The sequence below is a fragment of the Ambystoma mexicanum genome, chromosome 5p (assembly GCF_040938575.1).
Source record: "Ambystoma mexicanum isolate Mex_15411 chromosome 5p, UKY_AmexF1_1, whole genome shotgun sequence".
NCBI lineage: Eukaryota > Metazoa > Chordata > Amphibia > Caudata > Ambystomatidae > Ambystoma > Ambystoma mexicanum.
Genome location: NC_090930.1, coordinates 458456144 through 458477325, shown reverse-complemented (window position 1 = coordinate 458477325; position 21182 = coordinate 458456144). Strand labels below are relative to the sequence as shown.

Sequence of the window (21182 nt, the reverse complement as noted above, 5' to 3'; positions counted from 1 at the left end):
CAGGAGAGCATTTTCTGTGCTTCTGGCAGCTCTGAAGCCAGACTGGTGGTCCTGGAGACTGCCAACAGACCCGGAATGAAGGTTAAGCTGAGAGATGGCCAGCTTTTCCAGGAGTTTGCCCAGAAAGGGAGTAATGGACATTGGGTGATAGTTAGCCGGACAAGAAGCATCAGCTGTGGGTTTCTTGAGAAGAGGATGGACAACAGAGTGCTTCAGAGGGGAGGGAAAGGATCCTGAGGCAAAGGAGTGGTTGCAAAAATCGGCAAGAGCTGGAGCCAGGGTATCAATGTGGTCCTTGATGGTTTTAGAGGAACAGGGTTAAACCTGTTTGGATGAGGCTATCATAGATCTGACTTGTCTAGCGACCTCATCAGGGTTGAAAAGAGGAAAGGATGAGAAGGAGGGTGCAGGTTGCTGAAGGAGGGTCAGCAAGCACAGACGGAGAGGGGAGAGGAAGGGGAGGGGAGGAAAGGGTGGACACGATGTCCTGGGTTTTTTAGATGAAATGAGAGGCAAGGGCATTGCAAAGAGCCTGGAAGGTAGTAGGAGGGGTAGAGACTGCAGCAGGGTTGGCCAGTTCCTTGCAGATTTTAAAGAGTTTGGCCAAGTTGTCAGATGCCGCAGAGACACAGGCTTGAATGTGGACTCTGTTCTTGATGAGGACAGAGAGTCAGTATTGCCTTTGGAGCAGGTGACAGGCCAGTTTGTCAGAGGATGAACAAGAAGCCCTCCCTTTCCTCTCAGCCGCCCCACACTTACGTTTAAGTGTAGCTAAATCAGAGTCCTACTAGGAATTGCACTTGGTTTGGACTTCAAACAGATCCTCATGACAGGGGCAAGAGCATCAAGAGTATCAGAAATAGAAGAGTAGAGCAGAGACAGGGCTGTGTGGGATATAGCGTGAAGGGGGAGATTCACACCCCACTGGAAGATCTTTGATTTTGTTTTGTCTAGTGTTGGTCTTTCGTGGATCTGCAAGAACTCTTGTTCACCCATAATGTTTACGGTTGCACCTGAGTTGACCAGGAAGCAGAACTGCTTTCTGCTAATGTTGACGGCTATCCTGGGGGCCTCCTTTGCCTCTCTGTCATCTAAGATGAGATTAACATGCTCGTCCTGAAAGTATTGGTCGTAGTCGTCTCCTCCGTAAGGGAGTCCAGATTGTTGGTGTGGATTGTAACCGTGATATGGTTGTGGAGGCCTGTTGTATTCGTCAACAAGCTCTGGGCCTTGATCAACAGGCTCAAAGTCTTGGGGGTAGACTTTGGGCTGGTGCTCCTCTACAGCTCTCACGTAGCGCCTTGGTCCTTGCCGGTAGGGTCTCGTCTGGTATGCCGGGATCTGGGCAGCCCGGCAGTACATTCTGATTTGTCATTGTGGCAGCATTCGCAGAGTGGGAAATGGTCTGCCTTCCCTGCAGACGGATTGAAAGTGCCCTTTTCTGCCACAGTTGCTCCATCTTTGCGAGAGCAAAGGGCATGTCCCTGAGTGAGGGAATGCCATCCTGCAGCAATAGCAATTTCTTTGTGGTCTGCATCAAGTTTGGTTGCCTCCTCCATATGATGTGGCTCTTCTTTCTCCGGGGCGCTGGTTGGCTGGGTGGATGGCTGCTATGAGTTCATTCTTGTCCTGCTTGGTGCCGAGGTTCCCGGACATTGATGCTGCTTGCACGTCCACCCTTTTGAATATCCTTGCCAGCTCACTTACTTCTTCTATGGAGAGTGTTATTTTAAGTAGTTGCTTCTTTAGGGTATGTGATAGCCACCCCTCTATCACCCGTAATCGAATTGCTTCATCCAGAGAGAATGTGTGGAATTGACAGTGCGCACCCTTGACTCTCAGGCGAGTGATGAATTCATCAACAGTTTCCTCACTCCTTTGTGTGCACTGATTGAACATGTAGAGTTTGTAGTCACGATTCGGTTCAATCACAAGTTTCTTATTTAGGGTAGTCATTAGTGAGGCGAAGTCTGATTTTTCCTCACAGGGAATTGTCTTGACAAGCGTCTTGATTTCAGTGCCGATGATGTTAATTAACATGTTTTGAAGATTCTGTGAATTTTCTTCGCCAGCAGCCTTTATAAAGTTGTTAAAGTTGTCCATCCATTCAACCCGCCTCAGGCCTTATCCTCTTGTGGGGTCATGGAGAATGGAGGCAGCATGCGCCATGGAATCAATGCGGACCTGGTGGGGGTGGGTAGTGGCGCCGGGTCACTGATTGTGACAGGTGTGGCAGTTGTGGCTTCTCAGTCTTAGACTGGTGATTGGCGCACATGCGGTCTGTGTGCTCGTTCCCTCGCAAGTGTTACCATGGGTGGGCAGTGGGCCCACTGAGGGTGGCATGCTGCCTGTGGGATGCAGAGGTTTGTGTTCTTGAAAGTCTCCCAATTGTTGGGCAGGTGGTATACTGGTATCAGGGTGACACACAGGCCCCTCATGAGCCTAGTGCATGTTGGAATGTAGCTGCATGGATGGGGAAGTCTCTCGTTCAGTTTTGGCAGGAGCGCCAGCTCACGATGGAGGAGGAAGCCCCACCTTTGGACATGGGCTGGGGTGGCACGTGCAGGCATATAGATTCCTGGCACAATGGAATTTTGCTATGCCTCTATTTGTTCATTTTCCCTTAACTGTATCCTTTTCTTTTTCTTTTTTTTTCTTTATGTGAGCTGGGGTGGCGGAAGGAGGAAGACAGAGTCTGACCTTGGCGGAAACGCTCTTGATGGAGGAGGGAGGCACCCACCTGGAGGTTCTGTGTATGAGCGCACATGCTCCAGCACGTGCACGGATGGATGGCCGCTGGCAGTCGGCATGGCACCATTTTCTATGCACGTAGCACACATCCGGGGAGTGTCCAGATCGCCCCCCGGCATAACCGGGATTGGGTTATTGTGATACTTGTGTGCCCCAGGAGCGTAGTCACACGGGATGGAATGCACCCCTGCAGCACAGCAGAGTGGGTCATTGGAAGCATGGATGGTGGACTCCAGGCTGCTGGTGACGCCGTATTGCTAGTTGTTAGGCCGACTGGCCTATGTAAAGAACAACATGACGCCGGAGAAGGATTGGAATGTACTCGGTATTCGTGTTACAACAGGATACTAACTTTCCCCTTCTCTCCTCCCCGCTCCCCAAATGTATTGGCAAATGTGATATGTTTGCTTCTGTGCCACATTTGTTCTACAGCACATGATTAAAGTATTTACCTGGAAGTGTCTCAAAATTGATTTTACCATTGGCAAGAAACTGTTTTGAACATTTCTGACACAGCCAACATTTCCGCCATAGTGGGGTGGGGAGCCAACCAAGGCAACACGCCTTTGAGCTGTGATTGGTGCATCTGGCTTTGTTTGCACCTCTTCCTCATGCCACCATTCTCTACCCTAGAAGTCTGCAACTTGCATCTCTGAAGATATTTTGGACTATGATTCCCATGATGCTTCACCATTGACTATTGTGGCTCGGGCTGATGATATGCATAGTCCAAAGTACCTGAAGAGCCAATATACATTTTGGAATCATTGTATTTTCTGAGCTCAAAGAGGACATGGAAACTGCTAAAACAATCACTGGTGAGGATATATAGGAGAGTGTTCAAGGAAAATAAACAAGGAAAATGCATTATGAAACTGTTTCAACCTAGAAGCAAGAGGACACATGAGAATATAGCAGGGCTACAAATTATAAAGAAAAAGTGACAATGAAGGAGGCCATATACATGTTGTGATAATTATATTTCTGTCTATTGTGACTAAAGAGTAAATGTAATATGCTGCAATAATTAATGTTGTAACAATACATTTTTTATGTTTGCAACATAAGAGAAATATAGTTACTCATTTTATCATAAGGTGCAAAACACATTCTCATTTTGCAATAAATATAGACGTATCTGAATTCCAGTGGCACAGAATGAAACGATTACCAATTCTATACCCACATACGACTTCTCATTCTCAATGTACAATTATTACAATTAAGCTCGTTGATTCTTTTTTCAGTTCCACAGCAACCTGGCTGTGTCATTACCCTTGAATTTCAGATGTCTGGCCAATATCACTGGAGACAATTTCTTTGTTTGCATAATCTGCCATCCATATTCATATGTATCTTCAGGATATTTACCAGAATCCTGCTGTAATCTCTGTAGAAATTTCAAATCCTGGATTCACATTCCATTTGAGATGGTTATGTTCCTAATAGGGGAGAATTGGCTGGGGAGAGGGGTAGGTTTGGTAATACAGAGAGAGAGAGAAACCCTCAAATCACAGGACAGAGAGAATGGGCCACATTACAGAAATATTGTACTGTTGCAAGTGAAATTTGAGATGGTAGTATATGCTATCTGGTGCCCACGCCCATTGCACTACATTGGGAAAAACAATAAGTCAAAACACGGATAAGCGAGCACAAGAACTGCATTCACAACAAAGTAAGAGAGGCACTGATGAAAGAACATTTCATAACACAAGGAAACAGTTGTGAAGAAATTCAATGTTTGGTGTTATATAGAATATCCAAAAGCAAAGACAGCAATGCCGATAAAGACTGCTTTTTCAAAGAAGAAAAAGAACAGATTTATTTGACAATATGTGACCAGGTCGTATTAAATGAAAACATTGAGTGGCATAAGATTAAACTATCAATAGAATACAAATCATTGTCCCCTTATAAGTACTAGGAATAGAGATATATGGCTCGACATATATATATATGGAATGACAAGAAGTCAAACAAAGGCAGAAAGAATTCACTAGGCATATTGGCTGATTGAGATGCGCGTAAATGATCAGAATTGATAACAACATGGACAAATGTTGTAGTACACTATGAAAGTGGAGCTGCACAATGGTGTATTAGGCTTTCAAATGAAACAATGTATGTAACCTGTACCACAAATGGCAAGGCTTAGACATAGTAGGCACTATGTAAATGTAGAGCAAGGGAACCAGGCCACTAGAAGAGAGAACACTTTGAGCCCTGTTAGCGTTTTCTTTCCCGCATCTCAGCGACACTGTCTAGTTATATCAGATAGATAAAGACCCAGACTGAGCTGTGCGAACAGACTCCAACAAGAGGAAGAGAAAATATGTATATGCAGCCTTTAAAAAGAGGTGTATTTGTGATTATCATTTAGAAGATGTATGTGAGATTAAAAGAAATGGGCCAATTCAGATATATGGCTCTAGACACACCCCCATGGTCTAAATTATGTATACATTATGTATAGTTAGGCCTAAAATTGGTGGACCAAGTAGTAAAGGTTACAATGTATGCAACACTGAGCATGGTGAGTGTAGAGGAAGCCCTATTAGGCGGCATGGTAACGGAGAAGCAGAGCCTGTGGTTGTACACGATAGAACTCTTCCAGCTCAGATATTCGAGCGTGACATATTTTGAATTATTCACAGCCCACCGCAATTCGGCAGCACAATATAGGGGTGTATATAGATATGTAAACCCATATAGTGGTGCTGTAAGCATTTAAGAACGCTCCAAAGAAGCAATGAAAATAATGTTCGAAAATCGATGGAAGTGCAACTATTATTAACCATCTAAACTGCAGATCAAAAGGAATGGGTTATTTTGGTAATACGGCGTGTAATAAGGCCCTTGGTAATATGTATACAGATTACAGTATCCTTATCTGAAGCAGATACCGAGGTTATATTTATACAACGTGATGGCGTCGCCCCTGTTTACCAGCATAAACTCCTGGTAGCATTTGCGAAGCTGTGAGCAAGCACACACGAATGATACAAAGCAGCACTTTTTAAAGATAGAGCCCCACATATGAGCCAATATGTATAGTCAGATAGAGACATTGTGGAGATGTCACGTGATCTCGGGAGCGCGGTCTCGCAAGATCTCGGGCCGACGAGATCACAAGGACCCGCGCTCCGTGTCAGAACGTTGGCGGAGCGTCAGGCAAGCGGTCTGCCACAGCGCTGCTTCTGTTAAGGAGGCATCATAACATTTAGTTATATGGAACTATGCAGCCTAGCTTCCAGGGCGTACGTCCAATGCCATAGGAGGCCTCATGGGTGCCCTGGAAGCGGACAGCATGCCATCTATTTGCACACTCTGCCTCCAGTGAAGTAACTGGGAGGCCCCTGGCTGCAACTGTGAGTACTGCTCCTGCCCCATACTTGGACAACTTACATCCACCCTTGTATCCTTTCAGTAAAAGTAATTAGAAGCACTTCAGGTGTCCTGTCGTCCTTAGAGGCCACAGCATAATTGGCGATGAGGGTACCAAAGACCCACAGGCCCACCATGCAAGGCGCCACACCACCGCCTGCATTTCTCCCCTCACCTGGGACCCCAGCAATTCCGTGGATGCAGTGGTAGCCCCTTTTCTCCACTTATCTGGAGGCTGTAGGTGGCACAGGATATGCCCCAGCCAGGAAGAAGGCGATGCTGCTGAACGCAATGGGGGTTGAAGGTCAGAGCATCTTTGCCAGCCTAATGGCCATACCAGTGGTTGACGACGACGACGACGTCTACATGGAGGCCACCCGTTGCATTGTGAAGAGGTTCTCCAATAAGGAGAACCTGGTGCTACACAGGCTGAGGTTCTACACCCATAAACAAGAAGGGAGCGAGCCCATGGACGACTACATCACCAGGATGAGGGAGCTGACATCCCTATGTGCTTTCGGCAAAAGTGCAGAACAAGTCACCTGCGACATGTTGGTCGTTCACACAAACTCCAGGAAAGTACAAGACAAGTTCATCCAAGAAAAGGAAGTGACCCTCGACAAGGCCATCCAAATTGCCAGGGCTGAGGAAGATACCTCCAGCAGGCGCAAAGAGGCGGGAAGCCATCTGCCGGTGCACAAACGTATGGCGCTGCAATGGAGAGGGCGCAGAAACAAGCAGTCCTGTGACAGCCCCATAGACAAAGGCCCAGGCAAAGGAATGCGCCGAAATGCTACAGATGTGCCAGCATGGCAAACGATCGTGACTGCCCCCATGACTGCCCCACCAGTGTTCCAAGTGTGGACACATAGGTCACGTGGCCCCGGCATGCACGTGGCAGGAAAAAACATCTCCCACATCGATGGCGACCGCGCTTCAAGCGAAGATGACGAGCTACAGGACAGACCCATGGTCATCATGGTCAATGCCCTCCACGGCAGGAGATAAAAGCCCCACTGCACCATTAAAGCGGACGGCATGGAAACATGCGTCATGGCCATCTCAGGATCGGACCTCACAATCCTTCCCATCGACACGTACAAGGAGATGATGGGACAAGCAAGAGTGGAAGTCAGAAAGACCAGGCAAAAACAGATGGTCTCTGGAGGTGCAACTGTCAACCTACTCGGCTACATCAGAGCCCAAATTGAGTTCTACCGCCACCAACGTGTACTTCTCGTCCAAAGGCCCACCCGTGCTTGGATGGGACGATCAACACAGGCTCAGTATAAAACTGGACCTCAGCACTCCTGACAGGTACTCATGGTTTCCTCAGGAGCAGCGCAAAATTTCAGAGAGATGTTTCGAAGACTGTTTTCCGAAAACCCAGGGAAAGTGAGGAACTACATCCAAAAGATTTGTTTGAAACCCAAGGCAGTGCCTGTGAAACATAGTCAGACCAGTACCCGCCATGGCTAGACCTTCGTTAGAAGCCCACCTCCGTAAAATGATCGAAGAAGGAACCATCGAGACAGTCGAATCCTCCGAATGACTGAGCCCAGTGGTCATACTAAAGAAGAAATCCAGCAACAACCTCAGAATATGCATCGACCTGCGAAGTCTGAACCTAGAGGTTGTTACCAATAGCTTTCCGCTCCCCAGCATCAGCAAAATTGTCCTCATGATGAAAGAAGCAGCAATCTTCTCGAAGCTGGACATGCGTGACGCCTATCACCAGATTCCATTACGCAAATCTTTGTGCCCCCTTACGGCGTTCATCACTCCTTTCGGCACATTCCAATACACCTGCCTGCCGTTTGGGTTGTCTTTGACAGCGTCCACATTCCAGAGGATGATGAACTCCCTACTAAAAGGAGTCACAAACGTTTCATACTTTCAGGTCGACATCCTTGTGTATGTCAAGGACAACGAGACCCATGACAAAGCACTCAGGGCAGTCTTGAGCAAGCTTAAAGAAGCAGGCGTCCACGAGAAATGTGCTTTTGGAGTGAGCGAGGTAGAGTACCTTGGGTACCGCATCTCAGGGTGAGCCCCAAGAAGAACCTTCTGGAGCCCATAACAGACACCCCGGCCCCGATGTCAAGAGAAGAATTATGCTTGTTCCTGAGCCTAGTGGAGTACTACGCAAAATTTGTCCCAAGGTTCTCCGAAACCACATCCCCAATGAGAGAACTCCTGAAGAAAGGGGCAACTTACTCCTGGGGGCCAGAGCAAGACGGAGCCTTCACCGAAGTCAAAAGAAGGATTCTACATGCACCGTGCCTGAATCCGTTCATCCCTGAATAGGACACCTGCATCACAATGGACGCCAGTGCGTACGGGTTGGGGGCCACTCTGACCCAGAAGAAGGGCGACACAGAAAACATTGTGGCATTCACATTGAAAGCCTTATCATCAGTGGAGAAAAATTTCTCCACCGTAGAAAAGGAAATGTTGGAATGTGCCTGGGCTGTCGACTACTTCATATCTTATGTTTGGGGCAAGAAATTTAGATTGGTCACTGACCACAAACCCCTCATTCACATGTTGAGCCCAGGCGGCACCAAGACTGCCACCCCGAGGCTGGCCAGGATCGCTGCAAAGCTTCAAGAGTACAAATATGAAATGGCCCACATTGCCGGCTGGAAAAACGCGCAAGCGGACTGCATGTCCAGGCTCATGAACCAAAACGCCCCTGGGACCACATTCTTGGAAGATGAATGTGTCGTAGCCTCAATAAGTGACTTGCGGAACGGCGAGTACATGGACCTGAGCGAGCGCCACTGGCAGGAGGATTATGAGCTGGATGATGCCCTATGGTGCACAGCTGCCTGGGTCCGCGAAGGGTGGCCTGATGAAAGAGCAATCCCTGAAGGCCTACATCCCTACTGGAAGGTGAGCGACGAAATCGCCGCCATGAACCGTCTCATTCTGAGAGGCGACCAAGTGATCCTGCCCGGCGGAATTTGCAAAGTGATACTGTGCAGGCCACCTGGGGTGCAACATGACCAGACGCAGGATACGCAACGCCTATTGGTGGCCCGGCATGGATCAGGACATACAGCAAATGGTTGAAAGATGCCATGAGTGCACGAACAGCGACAAGCGCCTGTCAAGGAGACACCACGCCCCCATGCTGCCCACCGAAGTCCCCAAAGCGGTACGGCGCACACAAATTAGGGTTGGACTTCATCGGGCCCCTGGACAGCATGTCCCCAGAACACAAATATAGGATAGTCACGGTCGATAACTTCATCGAAGAGCTCACCGCCATATTACAGCGCGAAGGCCTCCTCAAGGAAATTGTGACGGACAATGGGGTCCAGTTGGTCTCTCGAGAAATGGAGAAATTCCTGAAACTTAACAATATTCAACAGTGAAGAGCAAGCCTCTACCACCTACAGGCCAATGGGTTTGTCGAGCGGGCGAATGGCTTAATCAAAGGGGTGCTGCAACTAGCGCATGCCTCAGGCCTAGACCCGTACAAGACTATCAAGGAAGCCGTCGCAGCCCACCGCATCACTCCCAATGCCATCACCATTCCACCTGCTAAGGGGGAGAAGGGCAGCATCCACACTGGTATCACCCTGGCTCCATCAAGTGAGGGCTGACAAAGAAGTGGACATGGAAGACGTCGTTTTTTGTATGCAACGAAACAAAGAAGCCATGAAGGCTTAAGGGGACACACATCAAGCCGCTCGCCACACAGTAGTTAACAAAGGCGATTTGGTGAAGATACGCCTTCCCCACAAAGACTCTTCGACCGGCTCCAGATACAGTAGTCCAATAGAAGTCATTGCAAAAGGGTCAAAACACATCTGCACCAGCGATGGAAGGAAATGGAATCTAGAAAGGGTGGCCATGTATCACAGAAAGGAATCCATCGAACAGCCACTGTGGGAAACCGGAGAAGATCAGGACCAACAAAAGTCATCCGACAACCCTCGCCAGTCAGAAAGAGATGCTTCGGATTCACCCTACGGCGACAAGTTCTCAAGCACCAACTCCTCAACCCCACTCAGGGAGTCACATAGAAGGGCAAGACAAGGAGAACCCGATCCACCCGCACCCCCTTAAGAGTTCTCCGGGAACTCTGCCCCGCTCCTAGATCAAGGCAAACCACAGAGAGAAAAGAAAACCCAGCAGGTTCACAGACTTTGTCATGGAATGACCATCCATCCTTTTCCCATCAAAGGAGGTGTGTGGAGACGTCACGTGAACTTGGGAGCGTGGTCTCGCGAGATCTTGGGCCGACGAGATTGTGAGGACCCGCGCTCTGTGTCAGAACATTGGCGGAGCGCCAGGCAAGCGGTCTGCCACAGCGCTGCTTCTGTTAAGGAGTCATCATAACATTTAGTTATAAGGAACTATGTAGCCTAGCTTCCAGGGCGTAAGTCCAATGCCATAGGAGGCCTCATGGGTGCCCTGGAAGCCTACAGCATGCCATGTATGTGCACACCATGCCTCCAGTGAAGTAACTGGGAGCCCCCTGGCTGCAACTGTGAGTACTGCTCCTGCCCCTTTCTTGTAAAACTTACATCCACCCTTGTATCCTTTCAATAAAATTAGTTAGAAGCACTTCAGGCGTCCTGTCGCCCTTAATTTGTGTAGAAATGGGTTGGCTCCCTTTCTCATGGTAATTTTCAAGTAATAGTTGATGTGTAGGTGTTCCGATTTTACCAATTTGAAATATAGGGAGAGACATTGCTTCATTGATTGGGCCCACAAAGACACCAGACCGAATTCTAGTCTAATTAGACTAACTGGGACAGAGGTTGGAAGCCCCAAACTCTTTTTAAAATCCTTCCTTCCTGTATGTCTAGGAATGTCCTACTCAAATCTTGGGTCAGTTTGGCTCCATACAAAACGGTTGCCGAGATCTTGGCCCTGTAAAACTCAATACGGGGCAGGAAGGAGAATTCATAAAGTCTTCACTGCTTTGGCAAGGGACAAACTGGCCCCCACCTTCTCTTCCATTTTTGCTTCTGCCACTAATCATTTACATTTGTAAGATACCCGGAAACCTAGATATTGAAAACACTCCAATTTAGTCCACCTCTAATTGATTTTCCACCTGTAACTGATTTGTCTCTTCCTCTTGCTACATATCATCACTACGGATTCAGCAGGGTTGACATTGAGGTGGTTCTTGGAGAGATATGTCATAATTCCCATCAAGCAGCGCTGTAGGCCTGCCAGCGTATAGTCGATCAGGACTACATCCTCTGCATAGGCGATATACCCCACTGATAGGTCCCCCCACTTCAGGGATAATCCTTTCCAGGTTTTAGCTTTCTCCCAGAGATCTGCTAGATACATTTTGAAGAGAGTGGGTGCAACCACACACCCTTGTCGTACGGCCTTAGTGACCTAAATAGCTCTAGAGAGGACCCCTCTGCTGTTTAGCCTTAATTTGCACGAGTATAACATCTGTATCATGGAAAGGAGGCCTGGGTCAACACACCGACAGGCCAGCTTTTTCCATAACCGTGGAAGAACCACATTATCAAAGGCAGGTTAGAGATCTATGACTGCATTGGTTGGTTGGTCCCTTGATGTTGACTTCCGAGGGGCAGGCGTGAAGAACTAACCCACTTCTGAACCCAGTTTGGAGTGGGTGTAGACAATTATTTGCCTCTGTCCAGGACCTCAGTTCCTGCAATACCATGGCGCCAAAATCCTTGAAAGAAGTATCTATCAGTAAGATCGGACGGTAGCTCCCCAGCAGCACCCTCTCTCCCTTTTTAAAGATCGGGATCAAGATTGAGCTATCCAAGAATCCAGACACTTGTCATGCCTGGCTATATGCTCAAATAGGTGTCTCAGGATGTCAGCACAAAGAAGTAGAATTGGTCTTTAAGACCTTGTTTGTCACCCCATCTGGGCCACTTGCCCGTGAATTGTTGAGATTGGCGATGATAAATTCCAGGTCCCCTCTCTCAAATTCAATGTTCCAGATAGGGTTTGGTGATGCTTCCAATGGGTCCCCCCAGCTCTTTCCTGCCCCTGCTAAACTTGGCCTTGAAAAAACTGACCCAGTCTTCCTCTGCCACCCCTCTGGTAAGAAGTTAGTTCTCTTTGTAGGCAACATTTTCTTTCAACGACCTCACTATCAAAAGGGGAGTGTCTGAAGGCTAGAGTGGGAGTGGAGGATCTCCCACTGAACAAAGGCGCCCTACTACCTAGTTTACTAAGTAAGATGGGAAAAGCGTCTGGTGCAGCTGCCCCCTTCTATCTTTCTTACTTAATTTGTACCACCACAGAGAGAGCCTATTGTTGCTGTTATTTGCATTGGAACTGCGCTGGGCCAATATGCCCCCTTGCCCCATAGTTACAATTAGCCTATTGCCCATGGACTCCAGTTTATCCGGAGTAGATGTTACTAATATCGATAACATGAGTGGATGCTCCTCGAGGTTTTCAAGATCTGTAGTTCTCTCCGCCTCCCATGTCAATATTGTCTGTGAATATATAGTCTATTGTTGATGATGTAAAGGAATTGGCCTAAGATAGATTATCTTTGGATGCCATGTCTACGATCAGATTAGATTGGGTAAAGCCACATCTTGACAAGAAGAGGCAGCACGGGTAACAACCTAGGTTACTCAAAATCTCTTAAATCTCAGAAAGTCTGACTCGGAACATAGCTCTTTCAGCAACTGGTTCCACAAAGTGGCGGCATAGACAGTAAATGATCTGCCCAAGCCCCAAGTTCATTTACTTTTTGGGAAAAATAGGCGCACTAGTGCTCTAGTGACTCTAAGATGATGCTGAATAACATCACAATCTCTCAGATAATCTGGAACCTTGCCATACAGGCATCTATGGACGATGATAAGAGCTTTTAAATTAACTTTGTGCTTCCACTCGGAGCCAGTGGGAGCCAGTGTAGACTTATCCTATGTATAGTGATGGGCTGATGTCTAGGAATCCCCTTGACCATACGCATGGCACCTTTTTGATGTCCTTGGAGGCGCCTCATGCAGTTTCCACTATCTCCAATTATCAGAGCATTACAATATTCGATCCTCGGCATGATTAACGCATGCAAAAGATTCTTACAATTGGCCTCTGTTACATATGGTTTCAGTCTCTTGAGTAACCTGAAAAGATATTGGGCCTCATTACACGGTAGCTGTTAGCGGCATGGCTACTCCCTTACTGCATACCGGGTCCGGGTAGGCGGTCTGGGGATTTACCAGATCATTCCGACCCTGGAGGACCCGGTAAGTCCCCCATGCCAAATACCATTCCCATTCGAGCCCCCACAGGGCTCAATGGGAATGGGGAAGGAGCTAATAACGGTACTGCAATTTGCGGTACCGTTATTAGCTCTGAAGTCCCTTAGCGGGTCAGACCAGGCATTAAGGACGGGACCCGCTGAGAGACCTCGTAGTAGGGCGCTAAGGGATTACCGGCACCGGTGCCCTTACCGGTGCCAGTAATCCCATAGCGCCTACCGTGTAATGAGGCCCATTGTGCCTTATTGCAGACCTGATCAATTTGACTCAATCTACCATTTTGATAATATGTTCATCAATATAATAGCTCTCATACTGGCCAACCAATTTAGATCTGGCCGGGGTAGATGCAAAGAGCATGAGTTCTGTTTTAGGGGATTCAGGCACATACAATTTTTAGCCATTCAATATTGGATTGCCGAATAAACTTTATTTATATGTACCGCATCCTCAGTGTACGTGCCGCTCAACTCAAAGACAAGCTGTTTGTCATCCGCATAATTTGTGAAATTAACACCAAGCCTGTCTAAGAGGTCACAAAGATAACAGCAAAAGATAATAAATAAAGAGAGGGATAAGCACGCACCCTGTGGGACTCCATATTCCAGTAGTTTGTATGGGGAATGAGCATGATCCCACACTATGCAGGATTTACGGCCAGTCAGGAAAGACTGTAACCAAGTCATAGCCTGAATGGAATAGGAGCCCTCTAGGGCCAGACCAGCCAACAGTTTCCCATGGTCAACAAGGTCGAAGGGTGCTGATAGGTCCAACAACACCAGTAGCCCTGCCTTGCCTCTATTCATGATCTGAAGCGTTTCATTCTTCATGTTCAAAAGTGTGCTCTCTGTTCCATAGCCAGTTCTAAACCTTGATTGGTTTTGGTGCAATTTTCCAGACAATTCCAGATATTCTTGCAGCTGGAAGGTAGCTACCTTATCCAATATTTGTAGAAGGAACGGCACATTAGAAAGTTTGTCGGCACATTCTGGTCAAGGCCTTTTTTTTTTAACAATAGGGTCACCAAGACCTTTTTAGTGTTTTAGGCACACAGGATTCCCTAAAGCTGGCATTAATCAGGTGAACTAGAAAAGGAAGAAATAGTCGTTTATTATTTAAGATAATCTTAGAAGGGAGAGTTTTCCCTTCGCATGTTGACGGCTTCATCTTTTCCATCATATGTAAAAGCACATCCTCTGATATGTCCCTTAAGAAGAAGGTGGGTTGCATATTTTTAGCCGACTCTACACTGGGATCCTGTTTATGTGTAGGGGACATATTGTCTAAATTAATAGAGATTTGCAACAAAGCCGATGATATTTTCAAAGCAATGGCTTTCTGAATAGCCTTACAATCTACATCTGAGTGATCTTTCTGTTGAGACATAGCCTTGTTGATCTGGTGTTTCTTCACGGCCCAGAGCCTCTTAAGCCGGAGGAATTTCTGCGAGTCCCGTCTGTGGGTCTTTGGTCTAGTCTTGATATTCTTTGGTTTCTTGGCCGTTGCTTGATTTTTCACGAGTTTATGGCCATGATTGTTGGGACCTTCATGTGGTTTCCTACAAGGTTTTTCTGATTGTTGAGGCTTCTTAACGATATGGCGACTCTGCCTGGTCAAAGGATCCACCTCACACAGGGCTAAGTTGTTTCTCTATTGCCCCCGGTCCTGGTTCCGTCTGACGCGCACAGGATCTACGCTGTAACAATTGCTTTTTGATGTGAGAGAGGGCTAAGGTGTTGGCTTTCACTTCGATGGCAATAACGTCATATAGTCTGGTGAAGGCTTGCAACACGATGTTATGTGCTTCCAGTGAACGTGGGCCCCAGTATGGGGGAAAGCAGCTAAACAACTCCCCTCCCCTCATAGCCTGAGTGGGCTCTACAAAAGGAGTTTTTTCCTGGCCAATGCCGGGGGAATGCGTATCTGAATTGATATTTGCTGTCTCTTGTATTTTGAAGAGGGCCAGGGAGAGACTTAGACGCTCATAGGTATCTCTGCCGCTATGATTTTGTTTTATAGACGTCCATCAGGGGCAAGCTAGCTTCTGCTTCTACTTGTGAAAGCACTGCCCCGGGATGTCCAGATCTTGAATCCCCAGCCCCCACCTCCATCAATGAAGGGTCTTGGACCTCAGAAAGGAGGATTAGTCTGTATTGTTTTTCCCCCTAAAACAGAGGAATTTCATGATTCTTCCTTGTTCCACGATCGCCCCTGTGTGGGATCCACCCTCCATGCGGAGTTCAAGCGGTTTTTTCGCCCAGTGCTAATCCTGTGCTCCTCAAGTGGTAGCGCTTCAAGTTTAGTATGGGTTTGCCTTTCACGCCCCTTGACAAGCAAACTGACCAACTGGGTGCTTCTCCGGTCGTAGGGAGGCCCCTGCTCTATATCCCTTTTATCAGCTTACCCAGCCATCACAGGCGAAAGTCAGAGGCCCTACAAAGGGACACAGTCTGTGCAAGGCACGCTGCTCAGAGCGGTTATGTGAGGATGATCAAACCTAGATCAAAGGGTGAACTTGTTTTGTTTTTTAAACAAAAATAAACACATAGTCATTTTGAAAAAATAGTTACGCTGTAACTGATACAGTAGCTAATGAATATTTTACATGATGAATATTTTACATGCTTTACCCACGGAGTCACAAATGGCAAGCAGCTGGACACTCTGCCCTAATGCAGGGCATACTAAAACAGTATACCAAGTCAAGCTGTAAATAATGGCAAGCTGACTAAGACATAATAAGCAATATAAGAGGTTCCAACAGGTGTACCCTGCGTATGTATAGGACATGAGTCAAGCTACCCAATCCAGACTTCTAGAGAAGGTGGATTTAAAGATGGTACAGCTCTCAGTAGAATAGAGCAGTGACTACCTGCTTGATCACCGTAGGTATTAGAGCCTGATAGAAGTGTGTAGAAAGCCCCTGAAGAGGTTCCACAGATTGGGTCTGAATAATCTGATGAGTCTTTCTCAGTTCAGGGACATGGATGGGCTAAGGACTGGGATGTGTCTCATCGTGGTGATTGGCTTTGGGTTTAGAATGGAACTTGTTGGGTCTCATGTTTGAGTTGCAATTGGGCATCACAAATAAATCAGCCTTGGAGGTTCTGTGCTTCAGGCAAGGAGCATTTTTGTCTTTGGGTGAGATGTGGGGACAGGCCACAGAAAACTGTACAATGTGATAACATCACTACTATGAAATTATTTTATAATCTTTTAGTGCTATGATAAGATTATCCAAGACTGTCAGTTATAGGTATGTTACATTAGGTATTATACCCTGTAGGTTATAGGTATGTTACATTAGGTATTATACCCTTTTGATGTACATGTTGAATACAGACTTCTGAATAAGATCATTTGTACCTTTACATATCTATGTATAAACATGTATGTAATGCCATAGCAGTCAATCGTTGCATCACTAAGCACTGCCTGAAAGAAAATTACATCACTATGTCCCTTTTCTAATTAGCAGTTTACTTGTGGCTTCAAAATTCATGCTGTCAGAGGCAGGTGCCCGCATCAGTCATCTCCCATTGATTGATTGTGAGAGAAGGTGCTATTCTGCTCAGTGTTGTGTTGCTTGTACAGGAGGAGAAAGAAAAGAGGTTGAGTATTTTGAAAGAAAAGAGGTATATGGACATATGTGCAGAAACTAACAGAAAAGGAGAATTTACATGCGTGAAAAAAATACGACTACAGAAAGAGACAAAGGGATGTGAAAGGAAACACATAAATAGGGAACGAACACTTCAGGGATGGAAAAAGAAATAACGGAAAACAGTGAAACAGGAACTACAACAATTAAAAAACTGACAGGGTCATAAAAATAGGCAATGAAAGGGAAGAAAGAAGCATAAAAGAAAATGAAAAGTGTAGAAATGGGATACAAGACAGGAAAAGTAAACTGAAAGCCGGGGTTGTGAGTTGGATAATCCTTTTGTAATATAAGAAATCAAATACTCCCTAACATATGTAAGAAGGATATTGCTAGCCCCTCTGGAGTTATCATCCTTAAAAACCCTTGAAATTGGTCACTTAACACTTCTATCATTTGAAATATAATTTACAACGTCGGGTACTTTATCGCTTATATCAGTCAATATACTACTACGATTCACATAACTTACTGTTATAACTGCTGGGGAGAGGAAAAACCAACACGCTCTCCACCACAGCCAGAAGATCCAGTGTTTTTTCCCAATCATCATTTCAATGTCTTTAATAAAACTGTTAGCACCTGTTGACAAAATAAGATATGTAAGTGCCGCCAGTGGTTTAGTGTATCATTACGTTTTCACCAAATCAATAAACGGATTCACTTGAGAGAATAAGTTCAACAAACTGATTATTGAATCTGACCTGTTGTTCTTTTAAGTATCATATTTTTCTCTATTCATGTGAAGAAAAGAAAACAATACAAAACTGTGAAACAGGAAAAGTCTGTGCAACCCCTCGCTACTAAGAGTCCCCAATAAAAGTATTTCAAACACACAATGCACTAAGGAATACTCTTTTTGCAAACCAGTACTGATATTGTGTGGTCCTTAAGGATTCCCCTTGGCAGTTCCTCTGGAATAGTGAAGCAAAGTTGATCCTCTCATCCATGCCGCAAACCCTCTTAGCATTTCTTAGGTTGTTTAGATATCCACAATGTAATGCATGGTAATGTCCCAAATGTGCTAATTATTTTTAAATATGGCCCCACTTAATCACTTACCATAGATCCATGAAATAGCTAGCACCTCAATAAGTGCTGCAATAAGCAGAGTCCATCCACCGCAGTAGTAATCAATTAAATTGACCCAGTATATACCTGCCTTTTGAAAAAGGAAAAGTAAGTAGTACAATTACTCTTTCTGTTTAGGTTTCTATTTATACACAACCAAACCAAATCAAACAGCAAAACATTCCTTCCTCCAATAGATGCCTGGGAATAACATTTTCATTTCAAAGTCATTGGCAACCAAAATGTGTTTCACTTTTAATTCATTTAGAAGACATTCCAAATCAGGGTAAATTTATGTTACTATCAAGGGAAATATAGGGAAGGATCTCCAAATGTTTTTTGGAAATCATGTATACTACACACATGACATCTGTTAACAAGACAAACACTGATACACATTTTGTTGGTGATTGCTTCCTTCAAACAATCCTTTCTCCTCTACCATGGTCTTTGCCAAGCCATGCTACTACACCAACCTCACTTGCTCTCTGATGACTCTCCAAATCTTCCCTTCTCTCTGCCAATAGTGTTACTACTACAGTCTCTAAAATATGTGGCAGCTCACTGCTGTTTACTCTCTCCTCCTTATTTCCCCTTGCTACTCCTCTCACCCTACACACTCTATCTGTTTTTCTTCAGCACTCCAACTTAACTGTCTCCCAGCATTCCGTTTGCCAACCCATCTTGTACAATTGCAGACCCTTTCAGACACTAAGCCATTAAAGAACCAGCACCTCCTTGTCAGGACCTTTGGAGCAAAGGATAATGACCTAACAAACTGATGTCATAAATGTCCATACAGAGAGAAGTAGGCATTGCCCAAAGGAGGTGGCTTTCTATTGGATTGCACATGTTGCTTGCTGGTTTTCTTCCAAAGTTATATGAACATGCTCATGATCAACTACATTGCAAATATTACAAACATGTCTTTAGGATTGCAATAATTCCTGAGGCCAAAATTCATCTTCAAAGGAAATAGTGTAGATTACATATTTTCTTTCAGCTGATGTTGGAAAGTTCAAAAGGACAATGCTGAGAACATTGTGCTCAACAAAACAACAGAACTTCATCAGCTGCAACCATGCAGCCATCCATTTTAATACAGTTTATTGTAAATGACAAGGAATACAGTAAGCCACAAAATGTGTATTGAAATCATCTGCGTGTTATATTCTACGGTCCAAGCACCTGGGATATGTTATCAACATTAGAATCCAGCCTGGGTCCCAAAACTCTCATTCTATCAACTGTGAACCTTACAAAAAACTGGATTTCATAACATGTCCTTATAACGTGTGTCACAAAAATGTATTACCAGTTTAAAATGCAGCCTTATGTAAATGATCATTGTTGATCATTTCAGTGACTAGATGTGCATTCATTTAATTTAACAAAAAATAATGTGAGATGTAGATTTATATAGGAAATTACATTGAAAATCCTTATAATTTCAGGTTAGCATGGCCCACACCTATCTCTATTGCTAAGGGGAATTTGAAACTGCCACAGAGTCCCCTTATCTGAAACACCTGCTCAGGAACTCACAATAACAAAACATGAGGAGCCGCCATAATGGCCTTGATGAAAAGTCGAATTGATACAAAATAACATTTTTTTAGTAGCTAAAAGCAATTTCTACCAGGATATGTAAAAATGTATACATCGTGTCAGGTTAAGATTAGGGGAAAAATGCCAAAAACATGTAAGTACTCCAAATATGATCACATCATGAACATTCACGTGTCTAAATGTGTGCACTGATATATAGAATCTGATCATGTTCATTTTATTAGTCACACATGTTCAGATCCAAAATAAGAGCACATAAATGAAATTTACAGGAGTGGAAGTGGCCCACCCATTTTGTAATGAGGCTTATAGAAACACACCTCTGTGAAATGATCTGGAAGGAGATAAAACAATAGATATTTGCTCATTCATAGGATTGTGGGATGATTATAGAAAAAGAGAAGATGACCACTGAGTATTTTATGAATTATCTGGATGGGAGAGCAGAATTGACACTATTCGAAGTACTGACCGCATGAAGATCGGAGACAAGCACATTGAGAGAAGGAAGACCACTCTATGTTTGGAAATTAAGTTCCAGATTGGCGGCTGAAAATATGATTTGAATCCGGAATGACTGACTTAGTTCCCAGATGATTCTCAAAAATAAAAAGTCATATTTCAAAATGTCATTTATTTATTTATTTATTTCTACTATATTTATAGAGCTGCAAAGACCATGAGGTTTCAAGGCGCTGGGGGGTGAGAGGGAGAAGGTCAGAAGAACTAAAACAGAAGGTTTTTAGAGCCTTACAGAATGGGAGGAACTCATGGAGCTTACGAAGATCTAAAGGCAGAGTAGGGGCAAGAACCGAGATGGATCTTCCACCTGTTCTGGTATGCAGACATCTGGGGACATGTAGCAGGAGTTAATTAGCTGAATGCAGCAATCGATTAGGAGGGTAAGGCAGAGACCTTAACCGCAAGAATTCAGGCCCTGCATTGTGAATTGCGCGATGAACCATACAAAGAACCTTGGACTTAATTCGGCTTCTGATGGGAAGCTAGTGTAGTTGGTGTAAAAGTTCACGAGAGTGAGCAAGCCGTGGGGCTCCAAGAACAAGGCACGTAGCAGCATTCTGGAGAGTTTGGAGTTGTTGCACTAACCTCTCTGGTTGCCCAAGGTAAATTGATTTGCAATAATCAAGAGAGTTCATGATTGAGGCTGTGACCATTTTTGACCTAAGAGCAAGTGTCAGAAGTGGGAAAACCTTTTTTAGAACCTTAAGTTTAAGAAAGCCAGTCTGACAAACTGCCGAGACCTGAGCTTCCCACGAGCCAGTGGTCATATGTTTGATCCAAAAGACTTTTAACCATAGCGGAGGGATCAGGACTTCCCAAGATTCTTCCCTTGGCCCTTCCAATCCAAGGGAAGACATGCAGTAGTCAGAAGTCCATAAATGACTCTCCACATTTGAACCAACCAAAAGAACCTCTGTTTTTTTGCCATTAAGCTTTAACCAATTGTTAGCCATCCAGTCTCCAACTGTAACAAGGCTGTT

At 45.2% G+C, this 21182-nt stretch overlaps 1 protein-coding gene across 2 annotated transcripts in view; it reads right to left on the bottom strand.

The window, feature by feature from the left end:
- Positions 1-21182, bottom strand: part of LOC138481015 (sodium- and chloride-dependent neutral and basic amino acid transporter B(0+)-like) — a 995695-nt gene that overhangs the window by 244761 nt on the left and 729752 nt on the right. For both annotated transcript variants that reach the window (XM_069612862.1, XM_069612863.1), the window contains 2 exons: positions 18103-18202; positions 17513-17622 (listed from right to left, as the gene is read on the bottom strand). In XM_069612862.1, coding sequence (XP_069468963.1) covers positions 17513-17622; positions 18103-18202 — 210 coding nt within the window. The remainder of the gene's footprint in view (positions 1-17512; positions 17623-18102; positions 18203-21182) is intronic.